Here is a 17488-nt window from a genome sequence, read left to right as displayed (position 1 = left end):
ACTAGTCGAAATTTCAAATTAAATGGTCGGAATTTTAAATTAAGTAGTCAGAATTATGTTATTTAGCTTAAAGACTGTAGATATTAATAATTTGGTGAGTATAATTGGCAAAATAATAATATGGTATTTGTAATTGACAAAATACCTCAACTTTAAGTCGGTATTTCTAAAAGTAGATAAATGAAATAGTATTTTTTTAATAAAGGGAGTACAAAACAATGGATTATCAACTCATATTTCCACAAAACCGTCGAACATCAAATTTAAAAGTGTAAAGAGGTCGTCGCTTTTCTCTCTCTACCTGCTCCATCAACCCCACCAAACTTCACCTTCCCTCACCCACTTTCCGACGTTAAAATCCGTCGCTTTTTCTCTCATTTCCCAACAATTCTCTCTCCTAACCTCTTCTTTGCTCGGCTCCGTCAATGGCGCCGAGCATTAGTAACCTTCAACTAACATCTTCTTCCCACGTCAATGGTGATGATTCCTCCAATGGAGATTTTGAAGATGTTCGGTTACTTGATCATTATGATGAAACTGCTGGATTCGGAAAGTTTAGTAATCGTAAAACGAGAACAATTCAAGTCAGTGTTGGGGGTATGACTTGTGCAGCTTGCTCTAATTCTGTTGAATCAGCTCTTTTAGCTGTTAATGGCGTCTTTGAAGCTTCAGTTGCTTTGCTGCAGAATAAAGCGCATGTTGTTTTTGATCCTGATTTGGTTAAGGTTTGTTTTTAATATTTTGTATTTGATTTTGCTTACTAGTGAGTGTGATGGAGGGAAAATCGAAGATTTTGAGCTTGAAATTTTGTTGAAGTTGTATCTTTGTTTTTTTTCCTTATACTGTCGTAGAAATCATCATTCCAACTTATATCTTACAATTAGCTACTCGGTTGCGAATCCATCCTATTAATCTAGGATTGGCCAAACACCGGTCAATGCATATGCCGAACCAACTTGGCTAGTTGCTACTGTTCTTTTATGGTGCTACACATATTGATATTAATAGGATTTTTCATATGACCCATATCATAGCCTAGGCTCGGCTCTAGAATCTCGATTTAATCCCAAACATAAGCTTTAATCCAGACGTATATAGGGTTTTCTATATGAACCAGAACAAATTTACTGAAGATCATACTTAAAAGCACAGCTAAATTTGTTGATGTATTGATTTAATGATTTTTTGGTGATCACAGTGAAGTTGGGTATGATTGCTATTTGAATCAGAGTGCTGGGATTGATGGTGACTGCTAGAAAAAAATAACAAGATTACACCTTAGAATGTTAGCCTTTTGAATGTGAGTTTTAGTGGTCATATTTACCAAGTCATACACTGTTTTTTTGGGTTGAGAGATTAATATTGGTATGATCTTGACAAGAGCTTATTTTTTAGAGTTGGTAATATGTACTTATTATCAGGGTTTATTGAGCATAACTTTATTCATACTCGTATTGTCTTTAGCTTAATGCTAAATCATAGTGTTGCACCATATGTCATGATTATGTGTGTTAGGTAAAACGTCTTCTCATATCTAGTTATGCTTTTAGGTTACAGAAGGACTGAATATCAGATTTATGGGATTGGTGTAGACATGGGGAAGTGGAAATGGTTTGGATTAATATAGCAAAGGTGTGTATAGCGGTACTTATGAGTATCGGAGAACTGGATGCTAAACTCATCACTGATTTGAAGCATTTATTCGACCTCTATCTCGATCAGTATCATTGTGACTAGTGCCAACTGTCACTTATGCTTGTTCTTGAATTATTAAACCAATACTGTGCCAAAATGGACAAAATCTTCCTTATGATTAACTTATTCGAAGGACTAGGGAAAATGGCATCCTCATGGTGGCTAGTGGCTTGTAAAATACCATGTAATTCATTTCGAAAAGGTGATTGTGTTTGTCTTGGTATTTACACTTGTTTGATGCCGATAGCACTTGTTTTGTGGTTCAACATATTTACATTGGTATGATGGTATCTACCGACACCTTTTCTCATCATGGTTAAACTATTCTATGCAGTTGTTTTAGACAGATTTCTTATCATGTGATTTTGATTTCATAATCAACTTTACTAGATGTTGAAAATTATTTATTAATTTTTGAAATTGCAGAGGTGTAAGCTATTTAATGTGTTTATTTAAGACAATTTTTCCTTCACATAGACCTTTATTTTCATAATTATTTTTACTTGAAAGTGTTTTAAGTGTTGTATTTTGATGAGTAATTGGAAGCTTTTGTGTGGCTGTTTAAAACATGTTACTTTTTTATTAACCTTGATTTTCAGTTGGTTGAGCTAATCTGTTTTTCTTTTTTACTTCTATAGACATTATAGCCTTTTTTTATTCTTCTCCTTAAGATACATGTCTTTACCATATTTCTTTTTATTGTTTAGAGCTTTTGTTTAAGTCAGTCCTGAAGTAATCCACTTTATATATTCAATATTCACCATTTCTGGGATGATAAGAAGCTGTCCATTAACTCAATATCGAAACTTTCATTTATTTGCATCCATTCTCCCTTTCCTTTTATCTCTTTGTAACATTAGGTGAATTTGACTATCTTTGACCAATGCCATAGTATTCTTTGAGGTTGTTTGTGGGAAATTGATTATTCATATTGATAGTCAGTGACTGTAAGACATTATTGATCAGGAGCAGGTATCATATCTGGCTCTCAATCTTAAGTGCACTTGTTGCCACCATAAGCTTTTCCCTCCCTATTCTATCTAATGTGGTACAAAAATGACCCACCAGATAAAACTAACAAAAGGTGAAAAAAGTTCTAGTTTAGTTATGAAATGTTTGTTGTGTTCCTGAAAATCTTTTCAGACTATGGTTTTATTATTCTGCTTTAATGTTTAGCCCTGGGTGTATGCTAGGCTAAGTTTTATCTCCTGTTTGTATTGCAGGATGAGGATATTAGATCTGCAATCGAAGATGCAGGTTTTGAGGCTGAAATTCTTCCTCAGACAAATTCTTCTCAAACAGGTCCAAATAAAACTTTATCAGGGCAGTTTAATATAGGAGGCATGACTTGTGCTGCATGTGTCAACTCTGTTGAAGGTATTTTGAGGGATCTCCCTGGGGTGACCAAAGCTGTGGTGTCTCTAACAACTTCATTGGGAGAAGTCCAATATGATCCATCTATTGTCAGCAAGGTTGACATTGTAAATGCTATTGAAGATGCTGGCTTTGAAGCTTCACTTGTACAGAGCAGTGAACAGGGCAAAACATTACTAGAGGTTGTCGGAATTTCTGGTGAGCTGGATGCACAGTCTTTAGAGAGTTTTCTTTCCCGTATCAACGGGGTGCAGAAGTTCCGTTTTGATAGGAATTCTAGAGAGTTGGAAGTTTATTATGATTCTGAACTCCTGGATTCTCGGTCTTTGGTTGACAACATTGAGGAAGCTAGTGGTGGCCGATTTAAGTTGCGTGTGAGGAGCCCTTTTGCACGAATGACTTCTAAAGATTTGGAAGAATCTTCAAAAATGTTCCAGCTTTTCACATCCAGTCTTAGTCTTAGTGTAAGTGTCACTTTTCCTGTACTCTGAAGGGTACTACTCAAGATAAGTGGCTCCTTCATCTTACCTTCTTATTTTTTATTCTGCCTTTTACTACAATATGACTGATTTAGATCATGCTATGAGTAATACTGACCTCTGTTCTTTATTAATTGTTGGTTGTGCTGAGTCTCCACAACTTCTGTCAATTTTTTTGCCATCATAATTAAGACCGTGATTTTTCTACATCAAGCCCTTCTAATATAGTGGGGCTTTATTAATATCTTTTTCGTTCTTTCCAATATTGTGCTATTCTGCACAATTTCCTTGTTTCCACATTTGCTTGCAAGCTTAACATTTTTTCAATGATCATATTCATTAGATTTGGGGAAAGTCATTTGACACAGTGCCTTTAAAGAATATACATACATGCAAGTGGCGTATGACAGGTTTTAGCTGACCTCTTTCTTTTCCCCTTCCTGGAAGGATCGACTTAACCTGAGTCTCAGCACCTCATTGGCACAATCAAGGAAACCTTAAGTTTCAATGTATTGGTGCTTTCTTCTAGTGAAGCTTGAGAGGATACACATATGTAACCTTTTGATTGCAAGTTGCAAAATAAATGATTCTCTTCTTTTATGTGGCTAGAAACCCCAGTGACAATTTTTTGCTTTTGTTGTCACCAATACTTACGCATTCAGTTATATTGTATTCAAATAACAGGTTCCTGTGTTTCTCATACGTGTCTGCCCCCATGTCCCAGTGTTATATCCTTTTCTTCTGTGGAGATGTGGTCCTTTCTTGATGAGGGATTGGCTGACGTGGATATTGGTGAGTCTTGTTCAGTTCGTAATTGGAAAGCGCTTTTATGTAGCAGCTGGTAAAGCTTTGAGGCGTGGAGCAACAAATATGGATGTTTTAGTTGCATTGGGAACTTCGGCTTCCTACTTCTATTCTGTCTGTGCGCTTCTTTATGGTGCCGCTACTGGTTTCTGGTCTCCGACATACTTCGAAACAAGTGCCATGCTAATAACATTTGTGCTCTTGGGCAAGTATTTGGAGAGCCTGGCAAAGGGGAAAACTTCGGATGCTATCAAGAAGCTTGTAGAACTTGCACCCGCAACAGCATTGCTGTTAGTTAAAGATAAAGGTGTGGCTACAGACTTTCACCTTTAAACTGGTTTCTTTGGGTGTTCAAATAATAACCAATATGTATACTCTTAGCCTCTAAAGGATTGCAAATATTAATTGTGTTTTGGTTTGTGCAATGTCATAGTTCTTTGGCTTTGGATTATAATTGACTATATTAAAATGTCTCATTTAATCACCTGCACTTATGTATGCGAAGCTGTTTACGATGTTTGATAAGGGTTATCGGAAATAACTAATTTGTTATTACCAACAAGGATGAGGTTACGTACATCCGAACCTACGAACCCCCTATGGTGGGACCCATTTAATGACATTGGAAAAAAATGAGATGTTGATTTGTGCAATTCTGATTTTGTGTGATATCCTAGCCTGAAATTTTAAGTGAATGACATATAGTTAGTTGATTTGCTTATATTGAACAATAACATTGCATTCTGTCAAGTCACTAGGTGATTCCCTCCTAGGCTGTGATGAGGGGTAGTTATATGCAACCTTACCCCTATAGTAACAAAGAGACTTTTATGATTGAATAACACTGCAAACAACACCGAGATCTTAAAAAGAAGCATGCATGATTTACCATTATATTGTAACTTCAAAAAAATTTAAAAAAAACCTGATAACTTGGCCCCATAGGAATGGATGTAACTTGTTGGCTTCTATTCCTTAGGTGAAAAATGCATAGGGGAACGCGAAATTGATGCTTTATTGATTCAACCTGGTGATCTGTTGAAAATTCTCCCTGGTACTAAGGTTCCTGCGGATGGCCTTGTATTGTGGGGTTCAAGTTATGTTAATGAGAGTATGGTCACCGGTGAATCTGTACCTGTCTTGAAGGAAGTCAATTCTCATGTGATTGGGGGCACAATGAATTTGCACGGGGTTCTTCATATTCAGGCAATGAAAGTTGGATCTGACACTGTTCTGAGTCAGATAATAAATCTAGTTGAAACTGCACAAATGTCTAAAGCTCCAATACAGAAGTTTGCTGACTTTGTAAGTATTCGGCTGGTATTGATTATATGAATAGTGAAGTTGCCATTTTATGTGTAGTTGTCATTTAATTTCTGAATGTTATGACACTTTTGGAAGCTGCTGGTGTTAATGTTACCAGTTCCCAAAATCCCTAAAAGTGACTGTTATATAACGGTGGTACAAAAATCACATGAAACTCGTTGCTTTGTCCGTTACATAATGGAAAGCGGCCAATATCCACCGTTACACCGATATTGATTCTATTAAGATGGTTTTGTCACACATATATCTCAGACCTTGTTTACTCTGTATCCTTGTTAATATATCATTTCTCACAGGTTGCAAGCATATTTGTTCCCACTGTGGTTGTTCTGGCATTTTTGACTCTCTTGGGTTGGTAAGTCTGTCTAGATTCTTCTTTTTTGTGCATTTACCTCATATAATATAATCATAGATTCTCGGTTCTAACTTCTCACTCTTTTCTGTATGATTCTGTTCAGGTACATTGGTGGACTGACTGGATCCTATCCACAGAACTGGTTGCAAGAGAATGGAAATTATTTTGTGTTTGCCTTAATGTTTGCAATCTCAGTTGTGGTAATTGCATGTCCCTGTGCTCTGGGTTTGGCTACACCTACTGCTGTCATGGTTGCAACTGGAGTTGGTGCAAAAAATGGTGTGCTTATAAAAGGAGGAGATGCATTGGAAAGGGCGCAAAACGTCACCTATGTAATCTTTGATAAAACAGGGACTTTAACACAGGGAAAAGCCACTGTAACAACTGCTAAAGTTTTCACTGGCATGGATCGAGGAGAATTTCTTAGATTGGTGGCTTCAGCTGAGGTGAATAATCTTCTGTTATGACCGACAATCTTTTCGTACAAGTCACTAGGTCCGATACGGAATAGTTTAGATTTTAGTTTGCTATAAGCATTATGTCTTTGGACTCAAATTTTTTCTGCTAGTGTAACAATTTGCCAGCTAATTTATTCAAAATGACCTAAATATAGCCCTAACCGACTATAACATACTTTTTTCGATTCACGAGAAGATTGGCGAATTATGTGACACTGATTCACAGCTCTTTTTTTCACTCAGTTGAGAAACATCCTATTATTGCAGTATGACACTTGAGAAAAAACTACGTATTCTTATTGTAACCTTGTGAATTTCCCTTATTACAGGCTAGTAGTGAACATCCTTTGGCAAAAGCAGTGGTTGAATATGCTCGGCATTTTCATTTCTTTGAGCCATCTGAAACCAAGGATTCACTGAAGAATGAAAAGAATTCAAAAGAATTGGGATGGCTTTTAGAGGTTTCAGATTTCTTGGCTGTGCCTGGGAGAGGAGTGCAATGTTTTATTGACAGAAAACGCATTCTGGTATGTTGTCAATAATTGCATTTTATCCCATATGTTCAATACAAGCCCATGTGTTTTGTGTCTGTTAATGCTTGCTTAATGCTAAATTTAATGGCAGATTGGAAATCGAAAACTGCTTTTGGAAAATGGAGTGACAATTCCTACACACATCGAAAATTTTGTGGTGGAGCTAGAAGATGGTGCACAGACAGGAGTACTTGTTGCGTCTGATGACAATGTAATTGGAGTTTTAGGAGTATCGGATCCTCTGAAGAGAGAAGCCGCTATAGTCATCGAGGGCCTTGGCAAAATGGGCATTAAACCTGTCATGGTCACAGGAGATAACTGGCGAACAGCTCGAGCTGTTGCCAAGGAGGTGATTACTGATCTTGTCACCCCATTCTCAAGTATTGATATTCTATGCCTCCCATGCTTACTGTCGTAGATATTTGGCTGTACTCTTGGTACTGTGAAAAATCTGCAAATTAATTCATTCAATTAGATTAATTCTCGTGACGATTGCCTGATGGAAGAATCCAATCGTTTGACGCTGTGGATGATTTCTTATACTTCTCCCACGTTTTTTTGGTGCAACATGGCACTACAATTTCTGAGAGAAATTTAGTAGGGCTATGTAGCAACAAAAGAAAACGATTAAATAGTTAAAAGACAACGTATTAGCAAGAGTTCTTTGAAAGCATGGTATGACATTTATTGATTTGGCCAATAGTTCGTAGTTCATACAATGACATTCCATTACCCCAATGCCCGTTGAGTGGCTCGCGCATAGAGGGTTTGCAGGGATCGGATGTACGCAAGCTTGTCCTTATTAGTGATAGAAAAGAGAATGTTTTTGATTCATGCTCGGTGACAAATATCATCCGCAAAAAAAACTTCTATTTGATTCTCTCATTCTTAAACACAAACTCTCACGCTGACCTTGAGTCTCGCTTTTCTTTAAAAAGCAAATATTTCAAAACTTTGATTTGAAACTAATCGTGACAAGAGTATGTTGTCTGGCAGGTGGGCATAACCGATGTAAGAGCCGAAGTATTGCCAGCTGGAAAAGCGGAAGTCGTTCGTTCCCTGCAGAAAGACGGAAGTGTGGTGGCAATGGTAGGGGATGGTATCAATGACTCACCTGCACTTGCTGCTGCAGATGTCGGTATGGCGATAGGTGCAGGAACAGATGTAGCCATCGAGGCAGCCGATTATGTCTTAATGAGAAATAATTTAGAAGATGTAATAACAGCAATCGATCTTTCAAGGAAGACGTTGTTGCGTATCCGGATGAACTATGTCTTTGCCATGGCTTACAACTTAATCGCTATACCGGTTGCTGCGGGCGTTTTTTACCCTTGGTTGAAACTAAAACTGCCTCCTTGGGTAGCTGGTGCATGCATGGCACTCTCTTCTATAAGTGTTGTTTGTTCATCTTTACTTCTTAGGTTTTATAAAAAACCCAAATTGACAAGTATACTTGAAATAATTGTGGAATAGCTTAATTTATGGTAGGTGTTTGATGGGCAGTTCACCCTTAGGTTTTGTATAGGTGTGATATTATGATGTGTGGTTCAAATGGCAATGCAATCCCATGTTTCTGTAAATGGAAATTATTGAACATGTTCCACTTTCTATGTTTAGTGTTCTTTTAGCCCTATTCTTAATGCTAATTTCACGATGTAGCTAGGTTTCAAGCGGAATTTACAAGCTTTCATCAAAATTGGAGAAATTTTATATGATGTTTTTCCTTTTTGGGGTAATTGTATATTAAAATTATTTTAACATTTTATTATCCCAAAGTCATTTAGTGATTTCTATATAGGCTCACCTAAAAATTTTAGGTTTTGCATGGGCAGGGATCGTACGAGTCAAACAAAGCAAATGAGCATGTTATGAACGTCTGTGCGACCGTACCATGACGACATTGCCTATATCCTCTATTCCTTCGACATAGTTTAAACCTTACTAAATCTAATGTCTTGTTCAACATCCTAGCTTAGTATTATGCTCACCTCTACTTCCGTCTACTCTTAAAATATCTTCAGCAAATAACATACACTATAATCCATCAATCAAAATTAAGTTCTATTAAAGGTTTAGGTATTAAAATGATAACTAGCACATTCGTGTTTGAGTTACCATTCGCTTTAATTCCATTCGACTTCGATCACCTTCAAGTTATTCGAGTTAGTTAAAATAATAATATTAAAATACCAAGACGTTATCCCTAGCAATGGCATTGCCCGGGTTAGAAACTAGTTACAATTATAGCGCAACGAACAATTTGAAGAGAAGAAAATCCGAGATGGACAAATTCCCTAGCGTAGTGGAATCATTCAATATAATCCCGATATCAATGAATGTAGTCATCATAGTTATCACTTATCACAGAAACAAATCTCTCCAGCCAAGGAAGCTGATGAAGATCTTTCATAGCATCAGCGTAGGAATCTGTACAAGGTGGAGGCGACTGGCTCGACTGATGATCCGTAAGGCTGAAGCCAGCAAGAAATCTCTGGATGACAGCCAGTTGTGAACGCTCTTGATCGGAGTAGGCATCTAGGATCATCGGAAATGGGTCGAATGAGTTCTGCAACCACTCGTCAGCCTCTGGAGTGGTTGAGCTCACGGAACCTTCGGACTGAACTTCATCCCGGAAATTGCATTGACATGTTTGTTGCCCGTCTTGGTATTCAGCGCCGCAGGAATAACAGAACTCATGGCCATCCCTACAAATTTATATCAACAGAAGTAGCAAATCAGTTTTGTTGAACATACTACGAAACATTTTGTATTATCTTGTGATGAATTAATATCGAATAAAACCAAAGCACGAACAAATACTGATAGAGCATATAAATCCCTCGAAGTTTGATCATACCGAAGACCAAGTCTAAACTATTGAATGCATTGGCTTTGTGACCATTGTTTAGGTAGAAAGGGCCAAAGGCGCACCTAGCCACCAACAACTAACGACAAAATTTGTCATGACAAAGAAATACAATATGGAGGAATGAATAAGAGAAGAGTGAATGTGATGTTGGGATGGGTTACTCGTGCGGTACAAAACGAGGAGATAAGGTGAATGTATGAACAAATTTAGTGGTTGGGGATGGGTCGTGGAATCTCTTCTTCATTTGCATCAATTGTGTCTAGGCAACATAGAAAGCAACTAAAATTTTATTGGGTCTGGTTCTTTTTGAACATGTTCAATGCATCAGCCAAGATGGGATTTGAGAAGAAGGCAACAAAAGACAATAAAAACAGAAAAATAGGATTAAAAATAGGGGAAAGGCGGAAGCACATAACACAAACATGCTCAGACAAAGAATAAAGGTTAAAACAATAACACATTAAACATATGGGAAAAGGCAGGGCAATTCTAAGCCCATTCCGGGTAGCTGACCGCCTAGGGCCCCATAAATACTGGGCCTCTAAATAATGGTGCTATTCAGGCCCGGTTCTGAGCAAACGGAGAGTAAGCATGTAGCCATAATGTTGGCAGTTGTCCTTAACTAGCAACTTACCAAGACAAGATTCTGCATGCCTACTACCTAAAAGGAAGCACATTGTATTTAAGGAAATCCAATGGCTATTAGGATATCTAGCACATTGTCTCTAAGAATAAAGATTTTGAGCTTCGACCAACACAACCACAAAACCATCAGCGTTGACCGCGGAAGTCATTTCGTGAGCTTTCAGGAAGTAAAATCAAAAGTTTTCAGTTTTTTATTTCACTTGTATTATTTCAAAAATTGTAAGAAAATTATAAATAGTGGCAAAATGTATTTTATTGAAACTAATTGAGTGACTTATAGTTTATTTTATTAGTTTATCTATGCATAAGAGTGATGAAGTCTTTTATTTTCAACTTGTGTCACATGTTTATGCCTTGTGCAAAAGCTCGAGGTCTGCTAATTGTCTTCTAGTGCACATCAAGAACTTTCACATACTACATGAACCATTTAATCTAAACATGGCAATTGCCATCCCGAACTTGACATAGAAGCCCAAAACCAACACAAACTCTTTTTCCTGCCCCTCGGCCTCTCATTTCATTTTGTAATTCTTTCCTACCCTCCCTTAAATAAACAATCGGTTAGCCCAAAGTTTTTGAATTCCCTCACAAACACTCCTCATACTTATATAATATCACGTCAAATGAATAGTGCCGAATACAACTAGGTGATTGTTATGTGGTATTTGATATGAAAGGTGACCTCCTATTTGTAGCTCTACCTGGTTTCGAAGATTGGGGCAGCCACAAGGCAGGAAGCTACAAATCCAATGATGGCCATGAAAGTCAAATAACTTTGTGATACGAGAGAGTAACCAAACTCATACATAACGATGCATAGATGACCTAAAAAGAACTGAAATCCAAGTTAATTACTAAGTCGTCCTCATCATCATACACTAAATCCCGCTCATATTAGCTATGATCTGGGTTTGGAGAGGGTTAGATGACCGCAAACCATACCCTTATCAAAGGTGAAAATGTTGTTGCAGCGGCAAGTTAATTACCAAGTACTAACCCTAAATGACACGATTTTCTTTTGTTCTGAATAAGCACTCCTAGTCCTTGTATTCCATACAAATCTAAACGCATATCTCACACTATGTCGCAAATTCCACAAATCCTTACTTCATACGCATTCCAGATATATTTCTGTTATCTAAAACCAAATATCCTTTTCACGTTTTGCAAAACTTCTGAATTTTATAATTGACTAGAACTCACAAGGAAAACACACACACACACAACCAGACTTCCACATAGAATATAGCAACACAATTCTTACGATACAGATAGCCATACCTGCAGGTCAAGTGGTGAGAACCTTGAGCCACGTTGATCGTATTCCGGCATAGTTGGCAACGGCTCCATCTCCAATCCTGTGCCAAACAATGCAATGTAAGATCTGATGAATCTCTCTCGTTCAGCGGAAGATTCTGATACTCCCTGGAACTCGATGAATTATGCCAAGGAACCCTGCAATTCCTGGTGATAGTTCTCATATAAGCAGGATAGTCAATGTTGGATTCGTACGAGAAACTCGCCTCAGCAGATAAGTATTCCCGAGGATAAATTAGGGACATACAGTTATGAGGGCAGTAGATATTTTCTGTACTAAGCACATTAAGTTCTTCAATCGCTTTCTCCAGGACATCGTAGGAGATAATGGGAAGAAATAATTTACACTCGGAAGTTGAGAGCAAATAGTTGCATCTCAATTGAGGGCATTTAATAGGAACTTGACCGGCCTCTACCTCTCCATTAGCATAGGTCTTGAGACATTGGGAGCAAAACTTGTGAGAACATCTCAAAACGAGCATCATTGACGGTGGTTTGTCATCACAACATATTGAACAATTTTGAAGTGGACCGTGATTCTCCTCGTGTAAAGCGACTAAACCAATAGCCACCTGAGCCAATTTTAAAGGCCTCTCCATTTCAACACTCAGGACAAGCTTCAAACAAAAAGTATCGAACTGACCCGCAAGTTCAAGAACCCTCTCCCTTAACGCTACCAAGAGAGGCTTATCAAAGCTCTCCTTAACCATGAACTGTAAAACCGGAATAATATCAGCAGAAATTTTTACGTGCACAAGCAAATACACAAGTTTTACAAAAGGATTTGGAAAGAAAACACGCCAATTTGCCCTTCCTTCCTCTCCCATTCCCTCCTCACCCTTTTCTTTCCTTCCAAAAATCTTATCCAAAATAGTCTTAGCGAAATGCAACTCCCGAAAAACTTCTTCCAAACATAAACATTTTAAGCTACACTAGAAGCATCGGTCAAGGGTTCAATAACGTAGCAAAATCAAAATAAGTCGCCAATACACTTACCTATTAGATATACTAGAAAAAAACTCATCTTTTGTAATGCGAATCATATCAACAAATGTTTCTTATAAATTGTGAACATTTTCTAGAAGAGAAAAAAAAACTCACAAATCACAATAAAAGTATAACAGAATAAATAGTGACTGATCATTAACCAACATTAGGGAAGGATGATAAGAATAGAACAACAACGACAACAACACCAGAATGTCAAAGCCTTATACTATGTTTGGATGGAATGAAATGAAGGAAAAGGAAGGAAAGAGACTTGGAGGAATATCATTTCCTTCCTTAGAATACCAAAAGTTTGAGCAAGGGGAGGGAAACAAAGTTAAGGGAATTAGAAGGAAGAGTTACTTTACATTTTGTGCAATGCAAATCCTTCCAAAATTGGAAATCTTATATATAGAAGAAAAAGACATCAACTTCCCTTCCCTCCCCTTCCTTTCCTTCCTAAAAAGTTATCCAAACACAGCCTTAAACTTTGTTTAGATAGCAATGTGGTAGGGAAAGAAGGAGGAAGGAATAATAGCATTTTCCTTCCAAATCATTACACATTTAGGGAAATTTGGTTATTAACAAAATTAAAGGACTTAATCCCTTCAAATCTCTTCCTTCCAAATCCCTCCCATCCAACATTGGTATCCAAACAAAGTAACTTATATCCCACTAAATCTCTCCCCTTCCATCCCCTCAATCCAAACAAAGTGTTTACCCAAAAAATAGGGGTTAGCTTCATAAACCATTAAATCAATCCATGTATTCCACATAAATTCTCCTCAATTTATTTGATAATAAGAAGCTTAACACAACACAACACAATAATAACAATAATAATAAATAAGGATAAACCCTTGTTTTCTACACAGAAACAAGGATGTTCTTGATTTATAACAACACAAACACAAGCAAAAAAAGGGGAAGAAAGAAAGAAAATACCTGTTGATAGAAAAGTTTAGAATCAGTGAAAGCAACAACACGTTTAATGTTTACATTGTTCTTTAAAACCTCAAGCAAACCTTCCATTAAAGCCAAATACTGAACAACTGAAGATTCAACATAAAAATCAAGTCTTTTCTGAACAAGGGTTACAGAAATAGTGTTTGAACCTTGAATAACAACCCCAATTCCAGAAAACCCAGAAACAGATTCTCCAATCCCATCAACAGAAACTCCTTTAAAAAACATCTTAACAGTTGAATCATCCCAGAAATCCAATTCATCCCTTTCTTTACCCTCAATATCTAGATTTTGATCCTCCCCACAACAGCTACAAAACTCATCTTCTTCCTCTTCTTCATCTTCTATAACTACCTTCAAATGTTGGGTAGATAAATTTTCGGAAGAATCTTGATCCTCTGCCATCACAAATTGATAACAAATCGAAAAGATCTGTTCGTTTTTAATGGGTTTTTTTCAACAATCAACATGCAAATTGAAATCTATATTAGACCCACAAGAGAATAATAATGAGTCAAATTTAGCCATGAAAGGTTTCTTCTTGAGTCTTGAGAAGTAGAAATTTTGAAGTTAGAATGGAAAAGATAGAGTCAGAATCCATACAAGTAGCAGACTAAGAAAGCATCAATGGATAGATCCAGCCTTTTGTATTTCAAAAGACAGGAAAAAAAAATCCAGCTGAAAATTAGCAGGAAAGAATAATGGGAGTTTTTCAACTAAAATCTGAAATAGTTCTAATTATTAAATGGTAAAGAAAAAAAATTCCTTTATCTGAAACATTTCAGAATCTAATTCTCAAGGAGTGGAGAAGGAATATATAGCTAAATGCCAAAGACATGAAGCTTCCATACCACTATGGCATTTTTTATAAGAATTTTTACCAAAATAATGATTCTATAGTACGAAATTTTATCCAAATACTGTATAAATGGTAAAATTATAAGAAACTATTTAATCTATATTTTTTTAAAAAGCTACGTTATGTAAAAAATTTTGTAAAAAAACTACCTTATATAATACAAATATTTGTAAATGTCTACCTTTTAACGAATTTCGTTTATTGACCGTTACTTTTAACCGTTGACCATCACGTGACACTCACCTGACTTTAAAAATGTATCCTTCTTAATTGAGCTTCTTTGGTTTCAGAAGCTTTGTTCCGAAACACCCAAATCTTTCGCATTGATCGAGTATGATATCTCTCTATCTACGAAATGATTATTAGAACTATCCTACTTATAAATTCTAATTGTAATCAAACTTCTTAATTAAGCGAAGGAGTAAAGGGCGTAATTTTGTCAGCACCTGAAGGCTCGTATCAAAAATTGGTGGCTCCGTGATGGCATCAGATACCGTTGAAGAAAGCGCAGCCTCCTAGATTATCTCTGAACTATGACTCGCTTCTGATGCAACTGAACTGTTGCTCAGTGCAGTATTATCATGGTACTCGTGACCGGCTTCTGCTTTCTGATAAATTTGGTCTGCATTCAGTTCGGCATTCGCTTCTAAACTATCTATAAAGCTTTGTTATGGTATCATTTATTTAATTTATTCATTTATTTAAATTATTAACGTCATATTACTTAAATAGCCTTTGACCTTTTGTGTTGACTTTGACTTTCGGTCAACGGGCTTTTTCTGGATTTCCCATCTTCCTTGAATGGCCCGTGGGCCAAGTATCTTTAAAAACCCTAACTTCCCATAAGGGAATGACCATCAAGTTGACTCACTTCCCCACTCTCCCACAATACATGGTTCCCCTTGCTTGGTAACTTCCCACTTCCCCTCAATTGCATGGTAATCCTTCTTCCATGGGAACTAACTACCCATGTCTCCCATGATCTTCAACTCCCACTCTCTGATGTAACTTCCTCCTTGAGCATTATAAAAAGGGACAACCATCAGAGAGGAAGGATCATCTGAAAAAATAATCTACAAGAGCCTTACTTATTCTCTACTTCCTTTTCAACTCCATTAGCCTACCAAAATTCAGTAACATCCACCGCAATATCTCGCATTCAGTTTATAATCACTCACTACATATTATCATATCCACGTTCTAACTTGAGCGTCGGAGGGGTTTTCCGGGATATCACCCCCCGGACAAGGCTAACGTGTTGTTTCGCAGGAATTCAAGTCGCTTCCTCCCACAAGTCGCTCCTCTTGACCACACTTCCACCTATCTCCAAGTATTTTAAGTGTCTTTTGCACTTCCTCGTTTCATCAACGAAACAAGCTTTTTTAAATGGAACAAAGCTTCTGAAATGTACATTTCAATGGAACAAAGCTTCTCAAACCAAAGAAGCTCAATTAAGAAGAAGGATACATTTTTTAAGTCACGTGATGGTCAACGGCCAAAAGTAACGGTCAACAAACGAAATTCGTTAAAAGGTAGTCATTTGTAAATATTTGTATTATATAAGGTAGTTTTTTGTAAAAATTTTTACATAAGGTAGTTTTTTAAAAAAGGTATACATCAGGTAGTTTCTTATAATTTTGCTATATAAAATGTATAGTATAGAACTTTCTATGTAAAATTGATCTACTTTTCGAGTGTTTTTTATTTGCATCCTAAGTATAAATTTTTAATATATTTAGTGGTTTTATTTTAAATAGTGTTGAGAATTTAACTGTTTTTTAGATAAAAAAAACTTTAAATTTCATTAATTCATTAAAAAATCTTAGGGTAAAAGTTTAGTATACCATCTAACAGCCATGTGTGCTACTGAGTTATCATTCCTTCTAACGAAACTACAACCAACACAATCAAAAGAACTCAAACTAAAAATATTATCATAAACGAGATGTAAAGGGGAAGCATCAACAGTGCAGTTTTCGATTGTAGTCACCTTCATTAAATTTGTAGTAGCCAAAATTTTAATCATTACATTGTATATTTCGTAAGCGATTCTATAAAGTGGTTTTTATTATTAATAATGCCAATTTTTTCCACATAAAATAATGGTTTTTTCGATATAAAAAGACTATATTTTATGATTATACTTCTATTAATTTAACTGATGTTTAAGTAGACATCTACATCCATAAAAAAAACTTCTAAAGTGATGTTGTGTTGAAAAGAAAGCAAACATTGAAAATTTTATTAAATTTACTCATATTTTTAAGTGGAAATATCCATCCATAAAAGAATAAGTTTTTCAATATAAAAAAATAATATTTTATAATGAGTTCACTTAATCTCGTTGCCCCTTAGCTTACACAACAGTAAAAGTTAAACATTGTTAAAACCATAAGAAACCATGTAAACTTGATATTATTTTTTTATTAGAATCTCATATAAAAAGTGAAAAAAATATTTAATAGGATAGAAAAAACGTATTTAGAATATAAGGAAGTTTGGTACAAGAATCGAAATATGTTTTGAATTGTTAGAGTCTAACAAAATCCATGGTACATTGTGTAATGTGATTTTGAATGTAATTAAATTAATATTAATGTTTGATAGGTCGTTTTTGTCAAGGAACCAACTCAACCAAAAGCTTAAGCTGATGGTTGAAGCCCCGGGATATGTTATATACTCTAACACGCCCCCTCACACGAGAGCCCTTTGGGCTAGAAGTGTGGATGCAACACATGTTCTCCTCATACATGGTGCTCAATATTCCACTTTGAATGAGGGGTGGTTGAGATTCAAACCCGTGACCTTTTGTCACATTGGC

The 17488-nt window shown here is 36.3% G+C and overlaps 2 protein-coding genes across 3 annotated transcripts; one reads left to right on the top strand and one right to left on the bottom strand.

The window, feature by feature from the left end:
- Window positions 1-144: 144 nt before the first annotated feature.
- LOC130812926 (copper-transporting ATPase RAN1-like) lies at window positions 145-8818 on the top strand. Of its 2 annotated transcripts, none has more exons than XM_057678574.1 (9): window positions 145-725; window positions 2919-3533; window positions 4233-4659; window positions 5332-5657; window positions 5975-6033; window positions 6137-6479; window positions 6821-7018; window positions 7116-7373; window positions 8021-8818. In XM_057678574.1, the coding sequence occupies exons 1-9, from the start codon at window positions 426-428 to the stop codon at window positions 8495-8497; spliced, it is 3003 nt and encodes a 1000-aa protein (XP_057534557.1). In that variant the 5' UTR covers window positions 145-425; the 3' UTR covers window positions 8498-8818. The 2 variants fall into 2 exon arrangements, with proteins under 2 accessions (XP_057534557.1, XP_057534558.1); XM_057678575.1 differs by having other exon boundaries at window positions 229-725; window positions 7116-7404; window positions 8021-8780.
- A 285-nt stretch (window positions 8819-9103) lies between these two features.
- LOC130812927 (E3 ubiquitin-protein ligase RSL1) lies at window positions 9104-14638 on the bottom strand. The gene is made up of 3 exons (XM_057678577.1): window positions 13788-14638; window positions 11820-12568; window positions 9104-9729 (listed from the first exon to the last, which is right to left on the bottom strand). The coding sequence occupies exons 1-3, from the start codon at window positions 14211-14213 to the stop codon at window positions 9354-9356; spliced, it is 1551 nt and encodes a 516-aa protein (XP_057534560.1). The 5' UTR covers window positions 14214-14638; the 3' UTR covers window positions 9104-9353.
- Between the last annotated feature and the right edge of the window lie 2850 nt (window positions 14639-17488).

The sequence above is a fragment of the Amaranthus tricolor genome, chromosome 5, assembly GCF_026212465.1.
Source record: "Amaranthus tricolor cultivar Red isolate AtriRed21 chromosome 5, ASM2621246v1, whole genome shotgun sequence".
NCBI lineage: Eukaryota > Viridiplantae > Streptophyta > Magnoliopsida > Caryophyllales > Amaranthaceae > Amaranthus > Amaranthus tricolor.
This window is presented reverse-complemented; position numbering and strand designations above follow the sequence as displayed.

Bases quoted from the DNA above. Each gene is read 5' to 3' on its own strand.
- LOC130812926 (XM_057678574.1), top strand. From the start codon at position 426: ATGGCGCCGAGCATTAGTAACCTTCAACTAACATCTTCTTCCCACGTC. The intron at 3,534-4,232 runs GTAAGTGTCACT...TTCAAATAACAG, and splicing joins CATCCAGTCTTAGTCTTAGT to GTTCCTGTGTTTCTCATACG. The intron at 4,660-5,331 runs GTGTGGCTACAG...TCTATTCCTTAG, and splicing joins GCTGTTAGTTAAAGATAAAG to GTGAAAAATGCATAGGGGAA.
- LOC130812927 (XM_057678577.1), bottom strand. From the start codon at position 14,213: ATGGCAGAGGATCAAGATTCTTCCGAAAATTTATCTACCCAACATTTG. The intron at 12,569-13,787 runs GTATTTTCTTTC...CCGGTTTTACAG, and splicing joins CTAAACTTTTCTATCAACAG to TTCATGGTTAAGGAGAGCTT. The intron at 9,730-11,819 runs GTATGGCTATCT...ATAAATTTGTAG, and splicing joins TCTCACCACTTGACCTGCAG to GGATGGCCATGAGTTCTGTT.